General features: G+C 40.6%; 1 protein-coding gene across 1 annotated transcript in view; it reads right to left on the bottom strand.

The window, feature by feature from the left end:
* Positions 1–21,374, bottom strand: part of Adam18 (ADAM metallopeptidase domain 18) — a 63,313-nt gene that overhangs the window by 16,602 nt on the left and 25,337 nt on the right. The window contains exons 13-17 of the mRNA XM_034520456.2: positions 16,851–16,946; positions 13,466–13,664; positions 6,838–6,943; positions 5,409–5,595; positions 1,860–1,940 (exon numbers count right to left, since the gene is read on the bottom strand). Of these exons, the coding sequence (XP_034376347.1) occupies positions 1,860–1,940; positions 5,409–5,595; positions 6,838–6,943; positions 13,466–13,664; positions 16,851–16,946 (669 nt within the window). The remainder of the gene's footprint in view (positions 1–1,859; positions 1,941–5,408; positions 5,596–6,837; positions 6,944–13,465; positions 13,665–16,850; positions 16,947–21,374) is intronic.

Raw genomic sequence — 21,374 nt, forward strand, 5'->3', positions numbered from 1 at the left:
AGACCTATAAGCAACAAAAGGATAATGAATATATAAAACATGTTCAAGAATCGATGATCTAGGAGAAATAAACTGATTCCCCAAAAGAAAAGAAAATCCACAAAATGGTGTGAACAGAAAAACAAACCATGAATTCTTCTATATCAAGTAACAATATTATATAAATGTTTATTTTCAAAAAGAAAACATTAAGCCTGGATTTATTCTCTCATAAATTAGATCAAAGTTTTAAGAGAAAAGTATCAACTTACATACAATCTATAAAAACAGAAAGGGTAGAGAGTCACCCTATCCGGCTAGCTTTGACCTAGTCCCCAGGCCAGATACCATGTACCATGATAGAAAAGCTCCAAGCCAATGTTACTACACACACAGTGGAGAGAGCCTCAAAGGTTATTTTCTTCGAGGTTGTCTGATGCTAGCTTTAGATGCAGAAGTCAGTGCTTACAGTAGTGGACAATAGGAACCCAGGATTCACACAAGTACAAGTGGCTTGCTTATTTATGAACTGAATGGTTTATGAATATGATTTATGTTAAGGAAACTAAAAATTTGATTAAATAAAATATTTAAATGTATAGAAATGAAGTGATAGTCCACGCTTATGGAGCAGTATTAGAATGCTGGATTTTACCAAACTGAGTCATAGAATCAACATAAACCCAACCCAAGTCCCAGGCAAGCTATCTCATGGATATCAATACACAGATCTGTCAAGCTAAATTATGTATTTAAAGAAAAAGGTTAGGAACAACCAATACTTCTCATTGTTGAAGAAGAGCTAAGGTAGATAGATAGCTCTGTTTTATGATCCAGATAAACTAGAAAGCCACAGTAACCATAAAAATGTGGTATTAATAAGGAAATAGAAAAAATAAACCCAAAGAACAGGAAAGGAAGTCCAATATTAGAGTCACATAAGTTAGTTTTCTTTTAAAAATGCTTTTTTTTTTGGAAACATGATTCATATAGCGAAATACAAATAAACATGAATGAAAAAGTTTTAGCAAATAAAAAAATGTCAGGGTAAAATAATTAAATAAATAATATTCTATTTTTTAAAGTGTCTCCAATGAAGGAGAATAACAAAAATTTAATAATATCCATTGTTCTCTTCTGTTTTATTAAAAGCATTAAGAGTAAAATATTGAGAGAAAGACCTAACAGAGGAAAGCCACAAATCCTGGGGACACAAGCAAAGCTAGAGCTGCACTTCTGTGCTGAGCCGTCCACGTGATCCAAAGCTAACACATTTAGAAATTATAAAAGTGAATGCAGGTACGACTGGGTAAGTTCAGGTTTAATCATCTTCTGTTGATTATACTACACCCTGGTTTCCTTCGAGGAAAATAAGGAAACAAAGACCCTTCTCACCCCAAACTGGTAAATGTCAAGAAAATAAATCCCGGTGCCCCGGCTGTGGGAATTTTACATTACTAGATTAAAATAGATAAACAATTGAGAGAAAATTAAAAAAAAAAAATGTGCTTCCAAAAGTAAGTGAAGCGCCGGGCAGTGGTGGCACACGCCTTTAATCCCAGCACTTGGGAGGCAGAGGCAGGTAGATTTCTGAGTTCAAGGCCAGCCTGGTCTACAGAGTGAGTTCCAGGACAGCCAGGGCTACACAGAGAAACCCTGTCTCGAAAAACCAAAAGAAAAAACAAAAACAAAAAAAGTAAGTGAAGCATACAGTTTACTTCAGAGCATTAGATTAGCTCATTTGGTTTTCTCTTATTAATCCGCTGGACATAGCCATGTCTTTAAAGAACAACATAGCTGCCAGTTCTCTACAACAGGAGACTGGCTTTGAATCACCCCGCAGTAGTCTGAACCATGAAACTACTGACAGAGCCACTTACCCCGTTCCCTTTGCACTTCTTGGTAGCGTTGCAGTCATTTCCTGTGAAATTAACTTCTTTGCAGGTTCCATTTATACAATACTAAAATTAAACACAGAATATTTCCCAGTCACGAATGTCATGTAAAACAAGAAATGCCACTATGTGTTACCTATGCATAAAAGATGTTCAAGACTTGCTTACCCATTTTGCTTTGACTCTAATAGAAACATTCTGGCTTTCTAATGTAGCCCCTTCAATAGCAATGGTATCAGAGTATGAGGAATGTGTCTGCTCGGAGCTGATGGAGACTGCATGTGGTTTGGATTTTGATTCCTACAGTTTGAACTGAGTGAAATTCTCACTGCATTTCTTATGCTGTTAATATTTGTTATGGGTAATTGGACAGAAGTCAAAAGTGTTCCTTTAAGGTTGGAGAATAATTTTGCCTATGTCTCAAATACAGTTTGTAAATTTCTTTGAATTGTTGTGGTGGCATATATCAGAATTATGGAGAGAAATAGTTTAACTTTGTTTCCTTAGGCATTGTCGAGCCTTTTCATGTCAGAGTGGCAACCAAATGATAATTCAGGTATGCGATTATCTTGGTCTCATTTATCTTTTTCGATTTTATTTGGGCTTGAATGCTTATTTTTTTCAATTGTTAACATAAGGTGGAATTAAATAATTCATAATATGAAAATGTCAAATGAGAATGAAAGTTATCTCTTTGCAATTATTCAAAATTACCATATAACCAATAAATAAATTACATATACTAGCTTTCATGTGGTCCTGATATTCAATATTCAGTGTAATATTAAGTATTCTAGTTGGATACATTTAGATACTAAGAAGAAATAAAAGATATCCAGACCTTAAAGGAAGTGGTAAAATTATTTGTTGATAGATAACACAATCATATATGTAGTTGATCTCCAGTGTACACAGACAGACTACACAGAGCTATACATGTAAACTCACATAGGCTGAGGGACTGCACACTGATGTCCATGTCAAAACATAGGCTGACAGACTGCATACAGTTGTCTATGTAAACACACACACACACACAGAGAGAGAGAGAGAGAGAGAGAGAGAGAGAGAGAGAGAGAGAGAGAGAGAGAGACAGACTGAGGCTGCAGACAGACGGCTGTGTAATTAGACTGCACAAAAATATACATTCAAATGCACACAAGCTGACACACTACAGAGGTGGCTGTGCAAATCCTCACAGGCTGACACACTACACACACATGTCTGAGAAAATACATACTATACAGACTGGTAGACTATAAGCTAATGGCCAGGCAAACACACACAGGCTGACAGACTGCACACAGATGCCTGTGCAAACAAAAACACACACAGAGTAACAGACCACATACAGACACATGTGCAAACACACAGACTTACAGACCACACACAGATGGAAGTGCAAACACATACACTTACAGATTACACACATATGCAAGTGCAAACATGAAGACTTACAGACCACACACAGATGGAAGTAAAAACACACAGACTTACAGATTACACACATATGCAAGTGCAAACACACAGACTTACAGATTACACACATATGCAAGTGCAAACACACAGACTTATAGACCACACACAGATGCATGTGCAAACACACAGACTTATAGACCACACATAGATGCAAGTGCAAACATACAGGCTTCCAGACTGCCCGCAGATTCATTTACTAGCACACATAGTCTCATCACTTGCTGCATACTTACACCTTTATAAACACACACCAACTTAGGGACTGTACTCAGATGCAATAGAAACACACACAGATGACAGACTATTCTTAATGCCCATGAAAACACACACTAACAGACTATACATAGTTGAATGTGCGAACATACACAGACTGACCAATTACATGCAGATGCTTGTGTAAACACTCACATACTAATGCACTACACACAGATGAACACGGAAACATGCAGAGAATGACAGAAGGCACACAGATTCATAAGCAAACACACACAGACTTACAGATTACATACAGATGAACATGCAAACATTCACACAAACTTGATACAACTAATCAGTGAATTTAGCAAAGTTTCAGGACAACATATTAATGTGAAAATCAGTTACATTTCTACCAAAAAAACAATGGACAAGCCAATGAATATTTTAAATTTTTTGTCATAAATAATAATAATAATAATAATAAAATAATATAGTTACGTATAGAAATTAATTTAGCCAAGAAGGGAGAAAGAGACAGATTCAGGCCCTAGACTTAAAAGCTGTCTCCCTGCCAGGCAGAGTAACCTGTGTCCCCACCCAGGAGCAAGGCACTACCTTCTACAAACTAACAACTGTCACATTTAGAGACTTGTTTACTAAGTTCTTCCTTTACAAGGTGATCATGTTTGGTATTTGTGGAAGTTTGTCTGTCCCCACTTTCATGAGGAGAAAAGCTAGCATGCTGTCCTGGCAGACACAGAGTTGGGGCACACTGCCTGGCACGGGGTGGGCCCTAGTGCTTGGGGCTCCTGCCTCACAGCCTTATGTAGAACTCCGATCAATTTGTCTGGGGCTACTGTCACATTGGAAAGTCTGGGCTGAAAGACACACTTTCTTTATGGCTTGCTCATCTATTTGGAGGGTAGACTTCTGTTCCTCCCTGTTATCTGAGTGAGGGCTGCGTGTGTTCTCACTGGCTCCGAACTGCCTTCCCATGGGCTTCGCCATGATTGTAGCTTATGTCATTAAGATGTTCAAAGATGAGAGAGGCAGGCCAGGAACCACTTTTCCTTAATCTGATATTCCAAAGTTTCCCCTATTCTATCTGAGAAGCAAACTTTCAGACACAGCTCCCAGAGGAAGTTGACTGCACAAGGCAGTCAGCCCCAGGACCTGGGTTCCTCAGCATGGGTAAGCTTCCTCAGGGATAGCGAACTGCTGATCTTAGAAGTTCATAGCTGGCTTTACAAGCAAATGCTGTAGGCCATTGTCCTGTAGCAAAGAGGTTTATAAATAGCTACTTTCAACCTTACAGGGCTATTAGTGTGCTTTCTGGGCTGTGTCCCCTCATGTCCCTAGACTGTTAAACTTTGGATTTTAGCTCTATGTATAATGACTACACGAATGTGATTTGCATATATGTGTACACTTGCACGTGCATATACACGTGAGCTTGTCTCCGTATGATAGCCATTAGCCGTGCCTTCCTAGTATTGCTTTGGCTCTTCCAAACTATTCACACTTACACTCTGGTCATATACATAAGCACATAATTTGATTAATATGAATATGGCTTGCAGCGAAGCATGGTGGAATGACAACTCAATTTTACTATTGGAAATTGTTAGGTCTGAAAAAGCAATGGCACTTGGTGGTTAGTAGACTCTTGTGTTAAAAACATGTGGTGCTTGTTTGTTTGTTCTTTACATAGAGACTGAAAAGTGTTGCGACACGATCACTAAAGCTGTATCTAATTGTCATTTAACAGCATCTAGGAACTGAACGCAGGCACCAGGTTCAAACCATCGTGGTAATTAGCATAAATGGACAGAGCTGAATTTGGATTTGGCTGATTACCATTTGTGGGCCACACACAGTGCCGTCAGCCACGTACGCGCTATCTCTGCCGTCTGATCTCATAGACAACCCAGGAGGTATGGACAGACACACACTGTCATGGACATATGAGTACACCACAGATCGACTAGGGCTTTTGTAATTCTTGTGTGGCCGAAAACAAGCTAATTTTCCACAGAGAACATCCCTGGAAATGGAAAACAGAAAAGTCTTCATTATCCTTTTAATTTTCAGCTATGCCAGCTTCCAATTAAGGACGGTGAGGATAGTAGCGTAAATGTTTGGTTAATGGTATGAAACCATAAAAATGATGCAATAGTAACACTGTTTTATGATGTTATAAGATTTTTTAAAAACATGAACAGATAAGTGCAAACAGGTTAATTAACACCATGGCAGACCGGAAATGTGTATATACTGAATTCACTCATGTATACGCAACTTTATTTTGTATTACAGGCTTCAGTGGTCACCTAGGCTGACTTTCACACAGTTCAGTCTAGACCTGTGACCTGAAGTTTCCCAATGGTGGCTGACCACTTATTCTTTCTGCATCTTTTGATTATGCTCTATTATTTTATTATTTTACACATTATACACATTATTTTATTATTATACACATTATTATACTGCATAGAGTTTTACAATACATTCAATTTGTTACTCAGATCCATGTGTACATATGTGCTCATGTGTGCATATATATATGTATACATATACTTATATACATATACGCAGGTGGGGTCCAGAAGACGGTGCTGGGTGTCAGTCCTCAGGTGCTGTTCACTTTTACTTTTTGTGACATGGTTGCTCACTGGCCTCGGGCTCACAGAGTAAGACTGGTTAGTGGGCTAATGAGTCTCTGGGATCTGCCTTTCTCTGTCTCCCCACCACATCTGGCTTTCTCTCCATGAGTTCTGTGGTTCTAAGTGAGACAAGCACTTTCCTGTCTGAGCTAGAATCTTCCCAGCCCCACCATGACTTTTTAAAATATCCAAGTGAGTTTCTGGCAGTGCTTGTTATAAGGTAACTACTCCCGTTATTGGACCCAGGAGCTGTTTCATGTGACAATAAACCAAGTGACAACAGTCCAAACGTGTCATCTTACACTGTAAATAAAAAAATTAAAATCCCTGCTTTAGGATTATTGCCAACTGCAGACTTAAAGCACAACTCAATTTTAATTCTTAGTTGAACATAGAACTCCCAAGTTTCTGAACTTTGGCAGTTCTCCTTAATAAGCACAATCCAGTTCCCCAGCCAGTCTCACCCTTAGGATGGGCGAGCACACATGCAGACATCAGTCTGCTCACTCACTCATTTGATAAGACTGTTTTCTTACCATACAATTTACTAGTTGTTTTCACTTAGTATAGTCTCATGTCAAAGTATCATGACTCAGAAAAACAACTACTTTTTATATACATACTGCTGTCTGCAAGGTATCGAGTACGAGGTTTTAGAATCACAGTTTGCCAGATTTTCACGTGGTGAATTCACTTTTTCAAAACAGGCATAGGAAGCGCCTTGAGAACCTAAAATGGAAACATGTTCTGAAATTATTATCTTTAATCTAAATTACGTGCTCTTTAGTAACAGACTAATAAAGCTGTCATTTCCAAATGGGCATGCAATTTTCATGCTTTGTTTGATTTCCTTGGGCAAACTGCCAATGTCATAACATAAAACAAAAGGGATTATGTCCATTGCTACAGGTTACATTGAGGTGTTTACTTATTTGTTGTTTTGAAGCAAGATGTATCATATATCTGAGACTGGCCTTGGCCTTGAAAATCTCCCACCTCAGTCTCTTGATGGGTGGAGTTTTAGGCATGTTCATCTCTCTCTCTCTCTCTCTCTCTCTCTCTCTCTCTCTCTCTCTCTCTGTGTGTGTGTGTGTGTGTGTGTGCATGCAGACACATGCACATGTCTATATGTGGAGGTCAGAAGAAAGTTCATATACTGTTTCTTAGGTACAATTCACATTGCTTTTTAAAAAAATTATTGTATTTTATATGTATGCATGCCTATGATATTCAATTCTCTAAACTGGTGAATAAGTAAATAACCAACACTAATAATAATCAGAATTAAATGAAATGTTTCCCCCCCACACACAGCCTAAGACACCTCTGTTATTTCTTCCAGTCTTCAGTTTTCTCTCTATTGGAAAACATCCATCATCTTTATATAATAAAGAGAAATCAACTTTAAAAAAACCATTAAAAGGGAGACAAGCAGTATGATAAGGGACATTTAAACAAAATAATGAGATTTTCAAGACTGATTACAGCGGTTTTGCACAGTAAGGTCCTATGAGACATAGACAACAAGAGGATCTCGTCAGCTGGAAGAGGGTACCAAGACCAGCCCAGAGGGGAACGACTGTATGTTTAGATTTCTTACACTATTTAATGTTTAGGTAAGCTTAGTTGCCTAAGGTATTTTAAATTTTAGTTGTTATATTTAAAAAGGATAAAATTATCTTGATTTTGATTTTAGCAACGCTACAAATGAGGATGGTTGTATGTTCTTATATAATCATGTTTTGATATGACTCTCTGCCAACCCAGACCTCCTACCTTACCTGGAACTACAGGAGACCCTAGAGAGCTAAAATGTTCCTGGGCAAAAAAGAACAACACCAGAGGGGTTATCATCTAGATACTAGGTTCTACTACAGAGTTGTGGTAATAAAAACAATATGGTATGGGGACAAACACAGATGTGTAAACCAACGGAACAAAATCAGAGGCCCAAACATGAGTATCCGTAACTTCTGCCATCTAAATTTCAGCAAATGAGACAAAAACAAACACTTGAGAAAAGACAGCACTTTCCGCAAATGGTGCTGGGAAAACTGGATGAACACATGTAGAAGAATGAAACTTATCACCTTTACAAATGCCAGCTCCAAATGGATTGAGGATCTACCTGTGTGTGAAACTCTCAACATTCAAACTAAACTGCTAGAAGAAAGTACAGGCAGTCCCTGCAGGATACAGGTCTAGGGAAGGACCTTCTGAGTAGAACCCCATGTGCTCAGAAACTGAGACCCACAATTGACAAGGGGGACCTCCTGAAGCTAGAAAGTTTCTGCATAGATAAAGAAGCCAGCCTATGGAATGGGAGCCTTTGTCAACTATACATTCAATGGAGAATTAATATCCAGAATAAAAATCCCCAAAACAAAGACAAAGCTTTCTTTCTAACAAAAAAAAAAAAAAAAAAAAAAATGAACTACAGATCTGAACATAAAGTTGAACATAAAGAGAAATAAAAATGGGAAAGAAATATCTTTTAAACATGTTCAACATTCCTAGTGTTGTGTTTTATTAAAAAAAAAAAAAATGAAGCCAGGGATATGTTTGGTGGAGGCACTGTAGGTATGGTTGCCAGGAAAAGGGTGCCTCTGCGGGCCCATGCTGAGGCATTCCTTCCCCCTGAGGTATCAGCTGCACAATGGTATAGAATAGAGTTTATTCAGGGCATGGGAAGGGGAGTTGAGGCGGGTAGTAGAGACAGAGAAAGGCATAGAGAAGGAGGGAGGGATGGAAGGAGGAAAGAAGAAAGGAGAGAGAGAGAGAGAGAGAGAGAGAGAGAGAGAGAGAGAGAGAGAGAGAGAGAAGTAGAGTCAGGCCATAAACATGTGGAGAGGGGTGGGGGAGAATGGGGAGAGAAAGACAGAAGGGGGAGAGGGTAAGACAGCAAGGGAGAGAGGAGGGGGCAGGCAGCTCCTTTTATAATGAGTTAGGCACACCTGGCTATTGTGTACTGTGGTAATTGTGGTGCTGAGCCCAGAAGAAATGCTAACACTTAGAAGCTAGAAATATACAAGTTAAAAATGCCTTGAGATTTCATGTTACCCAAGTCAGAATGGTCACGGTCAAGAAAGCAGCTGAGAATTGATGCTACTAAGGATGGTGGAAAAGGGAATCCTCATCACTGTTTGTGGTTTGCAAACTGGTCCAGCCACACTGGAAGTCAGTGTGGAAAATTCTCAAAAAGCTAAAAGTAGATCTGTTTTGTGACCCATTCATCCCACTGGTTGGCATACAACCAAAACTTTACATTCGATTCCACAGATCCTTGCTCAGCCATAGCCTTTGATACTTTAGTCATAGTCATCATAGTTAGGAAATAGAAACAACCTAGATATCCTTCGATAGATTAATGGAAAGTGAAAATATGATACATATACACAGTATAATTGTATTCAGCTATAAAATTGAAATCATAAAGTATGCATTAAACAGAAGAATCTAGAAAGTATTATACTGAGTGATGTAACTTAAACCCAGAAAGACAGATGCTGTCTGTCCTCTCCTATCTGTGGATCTTAGCTCTGAATATTTAGATGTCAGTATATAACCTGGGGTAACTTAAGATACCAGGAGAGTAAAAGTGGATCACATGTGGGAGATTTCTTTAGATGGGGGTGTAGTAGGACACAGATGCACATAAAGGGGAAATGGGAAAAATGAGACAAAGAATTAAACTGGGAAGAGAGGGCAATAGAGAGAAGAGAGCAGAAACAGAGGGGGGAGGGATAAATAATATTAAGGATATTTGAAAAGTTCATAGAAAAACATTATTTTAATGTTTACTTAAAAAGTATACATATTGAGTATACACATACATATACACATACATATACACATACACATATCCATGAAGACATACCACTTGAAGTGATAATGCTCCCCACTAAGAGGTGTAGATTATCTAACAAAAACTCTAAGGCCAGACATAGGAAAATTCCTTAGGAATCGTTGAACAGAAGAGTCAAGAAGACTCCAAAAATCATATCCGCTATTGCCGTTGCCTTAGTTTCCTTCCAGAAGTTGAAGGGAAGTCCCTTATGAACTTCAGACACAATCAATCTGAATCCGTCTTGAAACCTTCCTCCCTGAGGGTTGGTTCTTACACTATCTGAAGGTTCTGTGCAAGTTGCCGAGAGAGCAAAGCAATCAAGTCCTACCTAGCTATAACATCCACAAACCGCAGAATGAGCAGGATATCAAGTATCCTAAAGATGCAATGGTGGCATCTGCCTGCATCCTACGGTTAGCCAGCTGCTGTCTAATTGGACAAAAGGCACTCTCAATAGAAGGGAGTTTATGCTTGATCCTGTAAACCAGTTAACTACCCAGATGGTGGGGCCATGGGACCCTACTGCCCTTATCCTAAACTACTATAATTTCTAACTGCATTCTAAACCCTCATCCTTAGACTCAAAGCTAAGTGTAGCTCTCACCTCTCACCCAAGAAGCTTCTTTTTAGCATGAGAGAGAGCATCACAGAAATCCACAACTGGTCAAAATGCAGAGAATACTGACTGTGGAGTGCCCAACCTCAAATGATACATCTCCAATACAATTCCAATACAGCCTAAGGCTTTGGGGACATTACAGAAGAGACAAAAAAGAGTCAGAGGATTGGGGCATAGGCTGTTTGATAATCTCCTAGGCCACACCTAAGCAGGGCCCTGAACAGTGACAAGCACAGTTAACAAACCAATGTAGAGGGTTCTTCCCTAGATGAGGAGCAGGCAATAAAGGCTGACAAGACAGGGAAAAAATCAGCCTTTTTCTGTATCAAGCTTCCTAACAATGTCATTCAATCTCAAGCATTCAGCTTTTAACACACACATAGGAGCAATCAACACCAAAGGGACTGTGCTACACATTTGTGTATGTTAGAAACAGTAATTAAAGATGCCATAAAGTTGAGAGACAGTTAGGGGAATGAGTGGGGAATTATAAGAGCAAGGGAGTATAGAAATGATATAAATACAATGCTCATTGTGAAATTATAAAAAATTACATGAAACATAAGGGTTTAAGCAGAGTTACTGCTGGAAGCCAAGACCCCTTTCTGCCTGGGAGCAGATGTCAGTTAAGTAAACAGCCTGGGTTAAGGAATACTTTATTTATTGCCTTTCTGCTAGGGAGAAAATATTAATCAGAGAAGCAACTCGAGCTGAGAAATGTTTTAATTGCCTTCTTGCTTGTGAGAAAATATTTAAGTAAGTAATTTGGGCTAGGAATTCTTGTGGGCTTAAAAAACTCTGCAATTACGGGATGACCCTGGACCCTGGCTGTCAGATGACCCTCCTGCCTGCTTGCCTTTATAATGGCAGCCTGAACAATAAAATTTAAGCACTTGATCAGACATTCAGACTGGTGCTTCTTCCTTGTGTCTCTTGTCTCTTCATTCTTTCGCCCCCTTCCCTAGGGTCCCTAGGGTCGAATCCCCACAGGCCAGGAGCAAGTTACCTTATGGCAGGGCAACATTGCCCCCTGTCAATCTGTAGAAGATAACAAATAAAAAGTCCAGTGTCAGGAATGGGTTATGTCTTTTGGTTAGTGAGGTTCCATAGAGCACCCAAACATTACAGTTATTGCCAATGCTCTTAATTACTTTCCAGAACAGAATGGGAAGACTCTGTTGCTGAAGATGCCACCAAACAGGTACTGACCTGGAAAATTCATCCTTACTGGCTAGCTTTAACAATGCTAGCAGGTGAGACACATGTTAGCAGACCAGAGAATCTTTCACCATACTTATTCAGCTGTGAACCTGCAAGCTATAATAACAATGGTCTGGTAAGACACACCCACTAGTGGGCAAATGTCCTGGGAGTGACCACACTTTCTGATTAGATGTAAGGTCAGTTCCGTAAGATGTTACATACATAACTGGTAATGTAAATTGGGGTAAGAACCTGTGGCTAGACAGGTCATATTTCCTAGGAGAGAGCCTATTATGCCCATAGTATAAAATAGGCTCCTAATGACTTGTGAGTATACACAGACCCCATTTGTCTGGGTGATTTTTCTGGAGGCTCCTCCCTGACTTCTGGCCACCTACTGTGCTGACTTTGGCATATTTTTTTTTCTCTTATTCTCTTACTTTAAGCTCTCACTTAGTGAAGTTCCTCTCCAGGTTTTAATGGTAAGCCAATCCTTTGCTTTAGGTCATGTTGTCTTGAGTAGAAAGCTCTATTATCCTAACCGCTCTCCCACCTCAAGGACCGATCATAGCCACAAGATTCTCTGGTAGTTTTGAAGGATGGTTTCCTGATAGCTCTGCTCTGATCTCTAACATTGCATTGTAAATTGGTTGTAGAGTCTGATTATTTCAGTCGTCCTACATATAGATAATCATGTTGGAGCGCACTGAAAACACCAGCAGGCATGTAGGAGTCTTATCTGGATTTCTCTAAAATGTTAGTTGAAGAAGGAAAAAGAAAAGATGAACAAGGTCAAGACAGGAGAATGATGAGTTCAAGGTCAACCTTGACCGTAAAACAAGACTATCTCAAAACAAACAAAATGTGCCGAGAATCCCGAGCAGGAGTTCTGGCCAGGTAGCCTGTGATCGCTGCTAAGTGGCAGTTCCACAGAGTCACATGTGAATGACATCTACTCTAAGCTTTGTAAGGTTCGTGTTCTCAATACTGGATTAGAAATGTGGCAGACAACATGAAATTAAAGCATCACAATCTACTTATTTTCTGTTGGTATCAGGCTCCGAACCCAGTGACATTACATCTAGGCGACCCCCACATCGTTGCCAAGGCAACAGCCATACACTCCCAGAATCCACCTGGCTACCTCACCTTTACCTGGGAGATACTACGTCACCGCCCATATAAAACAGGCAGGACCCCCTGACTCGCTCTCTTATCCTTCCACCTTCTTCTCCCACCTTTGCCCTGTCTCCTGAATAAACCTCCTCCCCCTTGGAACCCTGTGGTCTGGAGTGGTCTGTTCTGAACTGCAGTCGGACTTCTAATAACTAACATTTTCTATTTACATTTTAATAGAATTTAGAAGGTATAAGCAGCATTTTTTCCTTAAATCAAACATTGAGAAAAGGCATTGCATGCATAGCAATTTTCTGGAAGTTTTCTATCATGCCTATAATTTTTTTTCTTTAATTTCAGTTAAGCCCCTCTTAAAAGTATGACCCAGGCTTTTCCTCAACTAGGCTCTAAGGCATGTAATATAAACCCCACAGAGTGCAAAAGAAATACAAAAGAAAAGCAGTACCTTTTCCAAATAAACTGACACACTGATCATTAAGAGCTTGGCACCGTCCATTGTAGCAATATGCAGATCCCAACCTGCACAAATGGCCATTCAATGCAAAGGTGTCAGGAACACAATGGCTAGAGGATCCATCGCAATATTCTGTGAAATCACACTCTCGGTCAACAGCCTTCCTACAGGGAGTGCCTGCTGCAGACAGCTGTGGACAGGAAAAAGATCAAGGGCTGTAAATGACTATAAATATTTGCCAAAGAAAATGGCTAAACATGTTTGGTTGTGGCTAATTGAGGGACTAAGAGACTTACCCAAACCAAGAGTTCTAGAAAGGGAAAAGTCAGGTAAAACACCCACTGGGACGCACAGAGAAGGGTGGGTCTCCAGGATATGCACAGATCCCCAATGGCAGCGGGCTTGCAGGCATTATGCCTTATGCTCCACAGCGCATGCACATTCCGACTTGCACAGCAAGTTGACTGAGAAGCGCGGAACAACTGTTTTCTACCTATGATGTTGACAAAACCCAGAAGCAAGTTTCAGCCTTGATTCTGACTAGCTTATTTGTGTAAGAGATATATAAAGAAACTCTTTTATACTTGTAAACTAGGAGTGAAAATCACATTCTCTTTAAGAGAAAAGTGCTTAGAATAATGAATGATTGATAATGTGTTGACTTGTCTCACCACCAGTATTCGTTATTTTCAGAAAGCAGGCATCTCTCTGCATAGTTCAGATACATTTTTATGGCTGGTTGAATAAATTTCTCATCTTCTGCCATCGTAATGAAATTTACAGTGTCCCAATGTTGACCTACCATATGTGTTGAAAACACACGCACAAGCACATACTTGTGCAGGAACACACACACACTATAATCATCTGAAATTGAATTAATATTTAATAAATAAAAATAGTATCCTTAAAGTAATGAAAGAAAAAAATCTCAATTTAGAATTTCATACCCTAAAAATATATGTCAAAAGGGAATGAGAGGACCAGCAGGACGCCTCAGTGGGCAGGAGGGTCTGCTGCCAAATGTGATGGCAGGAGTCTAAGATGTGGAAACAATGAGAAGGAGAGAATTGGCTCTTATAAATAGTCCTCTGACTTCTGTGGCAAAGACATGACAATTCATATACACCCAAATGATAAAAACTAATGAGCAATAAAGCCTTTCCTGGGCAAACAGTAGCTAAAAGAATCCATTCCCTGTAGACTAGAATACAAGAGATAGTAAAAGAAGGCTTTCAAGGTCAAGAAATATGATCTGGTGGCTGGAATGTAGTTAGTAGTAGAGCGCAAGCCTAGTGTGCACACGGGGCAGGAGTGGGGCTCAGTGGTAGCAGTTAGTAAAATGATACTTAAGAAATCTTAATAAAAAAGTAAAACAAAGCTGTAAGCTATATGGTTTTACTTTGCCTTTAATTTGTCCAGCAATCATAAGTAGCACATGTGGGAACTTGGATTAGTGCATTTACTTTAAAAAATCTTTCTTCCAGTTTTCTAATAAGTTCCATATCCACTTGTTGCAGGATTCAGCAGGCCCCACTACAAGCAACCAGCTTGAAGTGGGTTATAATATTTTTGTGAGAACAGAATTATAAAAGTAGAAAACAAATCAGTTAGTATTAGGTACTGTGTATGGACTGTGTGTGGACTATGGTGTGTAGACTGTGTGTGGACTGTGATGTGTGGAATGTGTGTGGACTGTGATGTGTGGACTGTGTGTGGACTGTGATGTGTGGAATGTGTGTGGACTGTGATGTGTGGACTGTGTGTGGACTGTGATGTGTGGACTGTGTGTGGACTATGTGTGGACTGTGGTGTGTGGAGCGTGTGTGTGGACTGTGATGTGTAGACTGTGTGTGGACTGTGATGTGTGGACTGTGATGTGTGGACTGTGTGTGGACTATGTGTGGACTGTGGTGTGTGGAGCGTGTGTGTGGACTGTGATGTGTAGACTGTGTGTGGACTATGTGTGGACTGTGGTATGTGGAGCGTGTGTGTGGACTGTGATGTGTAGACTGTGTGTGGACTATGTGTGGACTGTGGTGTGTGGAGCGTGTGTGTGGACTGTGGTGTGTGGACTGTGTGTGGACTGTGATGTGTGGACTGTGATGTGTGGACTGTGATGTGTGGACTGTGATGTGTGGACTGTGTGTGGACTATGTGTGGACTGTGGTGTGTGGAGCGTGTGTGTGGACTGTGATGTGTAGACTGTGTGTGGACTGTGATGTGTGGACTGTGATGTGTAGACTGTGTATGGACTGTGATGTGTGGACTGTGTGTGGACTATGTGTGGATTGTCATGTGTGGAGTGACTATCTAGAAGCAAGAGGCCTTAGGAGGCCATGGGACCACCCACCCTTTAGGACGATGCTGGCTATGTGCTGGTTGTTCTAACACTCAGAAACTCTCATTATCCAAGTCTCACTGCATTAAATTAGCTATTTATAGAGAATTTGAGCAGATGATGGTGCAAGCCTGTAACCCCTGAACTCAAGAGGCTGAGGCAAGATTATTTCAGGCTTAAAGTCAGCCTGGATACAGATTGTGAACCTGTCCAAAAGCCACCCAAGCCCTGAGAATGTACAAGGGCCTGGGTTCAATCTCCAGCACCACAGAAGTTGAGAACAATTGTGGAAAAGGAGCATGTGCAATTTTTATAGATTGGTGATTTGCGAGACTGGGAACCCTAAAGTATTTTGCATTATGGAGCTTGCCTTCTCACCCAACCAGGTTGTGTTAGGGGTACTGCTCTATTTCTCCTTCAGTTTATGCCACGGCTTGTTGTGCTTTTGTATAATGATCAAAAATGCAATGCTACCAGGGCTGGCCAGATGGCTCAGTGGTTAAAGGTGTTGGATGCCAAGCCTGAACCGGAGTTCAATCCCCAGAACACACATGGTAGAGGGAGAGGACCTACCCCCGCAAGTTATCCTCGGCCCTTCATACATGCCTCATGACATGCACGTGTGTGTGCACACATGAACCTGTAGTAAAAAATCAATTAAAATGTAGTCATTCCAATGGCAGAAACCATTTTGGATGCCTGCAGTGTGCCTTTTACTTTCCAATCTGTGAGTGCTCCGCATAGGGCATGTTCTGTCTGCTACTCACATAACTTTCAGCCATCATTTATCCGGCTTTATGAGTTATCTGGCTATTGGCACGTTCCATAATGTAGTGCATACATGTTATCCTGCCTGGGCATTTAGAAGATGACCAGTTTGGTGGTTTCCATACCATAGACTAGGAAGCACCAGTTGGAGATGCCTTTTTAAGTCCATGGTACTTTAGCCTGGGGATTCCTCCTGCATTCTTTGTGTTATTCTATTGACTTATCCCGTCTAGTCAAGCTTCCCTTTGGTAGAGACCACCTACTCACCTCACACTTGGGTGTGCAGCACGCTCCAGATCCACACCGTGCTGAGCCTTTTAGTCTACATGTTTGGTGGTCGCAGCACTCTTTAAATTGACATTCCTACAGTTTCAGAAGAAATAGGATTCCGGTCAGGACAGGACTCCCCCGCCGTCCCCCCAGCTTCTCCTTCGTTCCCTTCCTTCTCCTCCTCCTTTCTAAGACAGACTACTACGTAGCCAAGTTTGCTCTATCTCACAGTAGAGCGTGCCAGTGGCAAGCCTACCTGCCTGCCTCCACCTCTCAAGGGCTGGCATCTTAGGAGAGGGCACCACCACTTCCAGCTTAGTAACTCCTTTGTCTCAACTTTAATTTGCATGCTATACTTCTAACTACATTCAATGAAGCTTCACCCTCTTCAGCTTGGATTATTCCCAGAGTCACCCAGAGCATATGTTACCATAAAAACTAAGGGAATAGCATTGAATTCAGGCATTGATCCACGATGTAAACGTTTGTGCAACTGGCTCAGAATCTACTGACATGGAATATGGTTTGCAGAGAACTGCGACTTTCCAGGAGAAATGCAAACTTTCTCCAGTTCTCTCATGGATTCGTTTGCTATCCATTTCTATTGTGAATAAGGCTAAACTTTAGAAAGTGCGACCAAGACACATTAAGTATTTATTCATAAACTCTCCTCCTACCTACAGTGTTAGTAGTGGCCTCTATTCATGACATAAAACACCTACAATAGTTAATAATAATAATAATAATAATAATAATAATAATAATAATAATAAACAGAATATGGAGTCTGTATGTCACGACAGTGTTTGGAGGCTTCTGATGTCATAGTTACTTGCATTGACACCATACACGACACTTCTATGATATCCTTGTTATTCAGTTCACTTTTACAGAGTTCAAATGACCCCCATATCTCTTGATTTTTCCATCAAAGACACTTCAGTCTCTCTTCTTTCTATTCTGGTCATTTCAGGCCATCCTGTTTGACCTTTACTACCTTCTGGATGGTTCTTATAGTGCACAAAATAGGAGATCAGTATCGCAGGGTAGATCTGTCAACTTTAGAGCCGGGCTACCTTAGAAGGTCACAGGATATTGCAGATATCAGTTGTAGACTTTGTCTATACACTAGGGTTTATCATTGGGGGTATTTGTATGGAACTGGACTCCTTGTTTTTAATTAGATTGTTGGATTCCAGAACAGGAATGTTAAGTGACAACATTTAACTATATTCATCAAGGCAGGTGCAGTTGGAATGATGGGAGGTAAGGCACAGAATACATACAGCTAGCAGTCTTGACCTGCAGGCCAGAAGCTCAGTTAACAAGCAGATGTGACTCAGACATTTGCTTAGACTAACCCAGGCAACCACACCCAGGTGTCAGACACACTTCAGTCTTTATTGGAGACTGCTGGAAAGAATCTAGAGTCAAATCTGATGGTTTGCCAGATTCGGTTCCTTGTGGCTGCATGGAGTAATTACACATCCAGCTTTTTTGCTACCTATCAGTATAGGCCACTGTTTCCTCCCAGATACTACCTGGGTTTTTTTTTTTTTTTTTTTAATTTTTTTCCCCTAATACCTTCCATGTTATTCCATGACAATACCACACTGTGTTCTATTCTTTATATCCTTCTGAGTCCCGTTCTAACATCAATGACTTTTGCTGGATAATTGTTCTTGATTTTAAGGACTCCTATCATTAGGTTAAGCCTACCCACATAACCAAGGAAGACATCTTTCCCTCAGGTTTGTAATCTTATGTCTGAGAGGCATCTTGTGCACGCACGCGTGCACGAGCGTGTTTGTGTGTGTGTGTGTGTGTGTGTGTGTGATATACATAGCCACAAACTTCAGAACTTGAGGTGGAGACATCTGTGAAGATCCATCTTGCCTTCTATCAAAGCATTGGTAGGGAGTCAGCCTGTGTAGCAGGCAATGAGCCCTTAGCTGTTCCTGCAAGCTAAGCTCTGATGCGAAGATGCTCAGACTGGTCCAAGCCAGGTAGTCTCTGTAGGACCAATCTGAAAGCATTAGCCAGGGTATTTGCTGTTGCAACTCTTCAATTCTTTTATGACATAGAAGCACATACAGATAATATACATGCATGTGGGCATGAACATTCTCCAATAAAAATACACTTGGAACAAACAGACAGCAGCTGGAGTTAGCCCTACTGTCTGCACTCTGTAGGAGACTGATGTTAGAGTTAGCCCTACTGTCTGCACTCTGTGGGAGACTGATGTTAGAGTTAGCCCTACTGTCTGTACTCTGTGGGAGACTGATGTTAGAGTTAGCCCTACTGTCTGCACTCTGTGGGAGACTGATGTTGGATATTTCTCAGAGAATTTTCTCATGGGGGACAAGGCTCTAAGTTTTTTGTTTTATTTTTGAAATTGTGTTTTAATAACATTTTAAAAATTCCTTTCTTCCTTCCGTACCCTCCCTACTCTCCTTCAAATCCATTGCCTCTTTGTCAACTTTTATTGCATGCACGTGTGTGTGTGTGTGTGTGTGTGTGTGTGTATACCACAAAATATAACCCGTTGAGTCTATACATTGTTACTCATATGTATGTTTTCAGGGCTGACCGTTTGGCTCTGTACAACAAGTTGGTGTGCTTTTTCCAGGGGAGGGCCTCCTCTCTCCAGGGCAGCTTTACTGAGTTGCCTGTAGTTCTTTGTGTAGTGCGACATCCTTGTGGGGCAATCTGACATGTTCCTCAGTGTCATCCTTGTTCAACGCATGTGTGGGCAGTCATGCTCATGAGACTTTACAGGTGTGGCTTCTGATGTTGCTAGGAGACACAGTCTGACCCTCTGGCCCTTACAACCTTTCTACCCCTTCTTATGCAGTGTTTCCTGTCCTTAGGTTCAGCAGTGTTTTGTAGATGTATCCGTTGGGACTGTGCTCCACAACTCTCCATATTGACTGGTTGTGTTTTTCTATCACTAAGTTTCTGTCTACTGCAAAGATAAATTTCCTTGGTGAGGGGCAAAGACTACACATATCTGTGGGTATAAAGAAAAATGTTTATAGATTGTTGTTTAGGATTATGCTGGTTTAATAGGTTAGTGGTTGTAGATTTTACTCCAGTCACTGTGATTTCACTAGCACTGATCATTTGGCTAGGTTTCCAGTATTATATGCAGTCCCTGTTGTGTGGATCTTAAGTCCAATTAGAAAACCATTGGTTACCACTAAGGCATGTGTGCCACTACTGCACCCTTATTGGTCATTGATATGGTTTATAAGTGTCATAGCAGAGTAGGTATGGCAGTTGCCTCCCTCTTTTGGAAGCTTGCATGGCACCTTATGGTACCACAAAAGGTAGTCTTCAGGGAGAGTGCATTCAGGCAAGTTCCAGCTCAGGGGCCTCTGGGTCCTGTTTCTGAAGTGTGTGGTATCATCATCAGTAGAGACTCACCTTCCCCCTCATAGTGGTAACCAAGGGCAACAGCAATAGGCTTTATGTTTTGGGAGTCTTTTAAGAAGACAGCCTTTACAAATAACTCAAAGGAAAGCTTCTCATATCTGCTACTAGGTTTTCTGTTAGGTCATCTTTGGCTTTTAGAGAGGGTTCTGTCAGCCCAGATGAGAAAAGTTCATTAAAACTATATATGTATATCTGTACACGGAACTGCATGTATTATAGATTGATGGGTCAGTTTTCTTTCTTCCTTTCTTTTTGTAAATAATTACTAGTATGATTCCTTGTGTCCTTTTTAGCCATCCACAGTGATTTTTTCCATCCTTCCTTCCTTCTTCTTTATTTACCTCCCTCCTGGAGCTAAGTATTTTACCCACAAGCTGGGCACTTGAGGGATGATCAATAGTTTTCAGAAGTACCAAGCTTACTCTGATAAGGGCTAGAAACACTGCTGTGTCTTAGGAGCCACAAAAGCCACCAAAAAACCAAGGAGTAAAAATGTTCCTCAGCAACAGTGCACATGGAGGACGTGCTACGAGAGTAGTGGCCATCAGCACAAAGCCTGACAGCCAGTGATTGCAAGGCCAGCCAGCACTCAGGAGCCAAGGGAGGACCATGAGGTTTACAAGGGGCTGTACAGTAAACCCTGCATCAAGAGAAAAGTCTGTTTATAATGCAAACACTCACATAGTAGCTAAAGACTGTACCTTTTCCTCCTTTCACTAAAAGCAGCAAGCACTGTCTTTTTCCAAGGCTGGGGCACCACATTTAGTGGCAGGAGAATGCAAGAGGACTACAGCGTTGCATATCAGGAAAGTCAAATAGCTTTTGGAAATCCATATCATTGGAAACCATAACAAGAATGTAAGTACACACACCGAATCGCATTCACGGGTCTTTCTTTTGTTTAAAGTAGAAGGTGATTGAATTTTTAGGGACTTAACGGTATGTAAAGAAAGAGATCAGCTTTATTTATGGGGAAAGGAAATGCAATTCCTGGCAAAGAAATCATGAAGACACTTTATATTACTTTAATGGAGGAGATTGTTAAAGATTATAAGACAGTCACATTTATAATAAACTAAACAT

This window comes from Arvicanthis niloticus, chromosome 16 (genome assembly GCF_011762505.2).
Source record: "Arvicanthis niloticus isolate mArvNil1 chromosome 16, mArvNil1.pat.X, whole genome shotgun sequence".
Lineage (NCBI taxonomy): Eukaryota > Metazoa > Chordata > Mammalia > Rodentia > Muridae > Arvicanthis > Arvicanthis niloticus.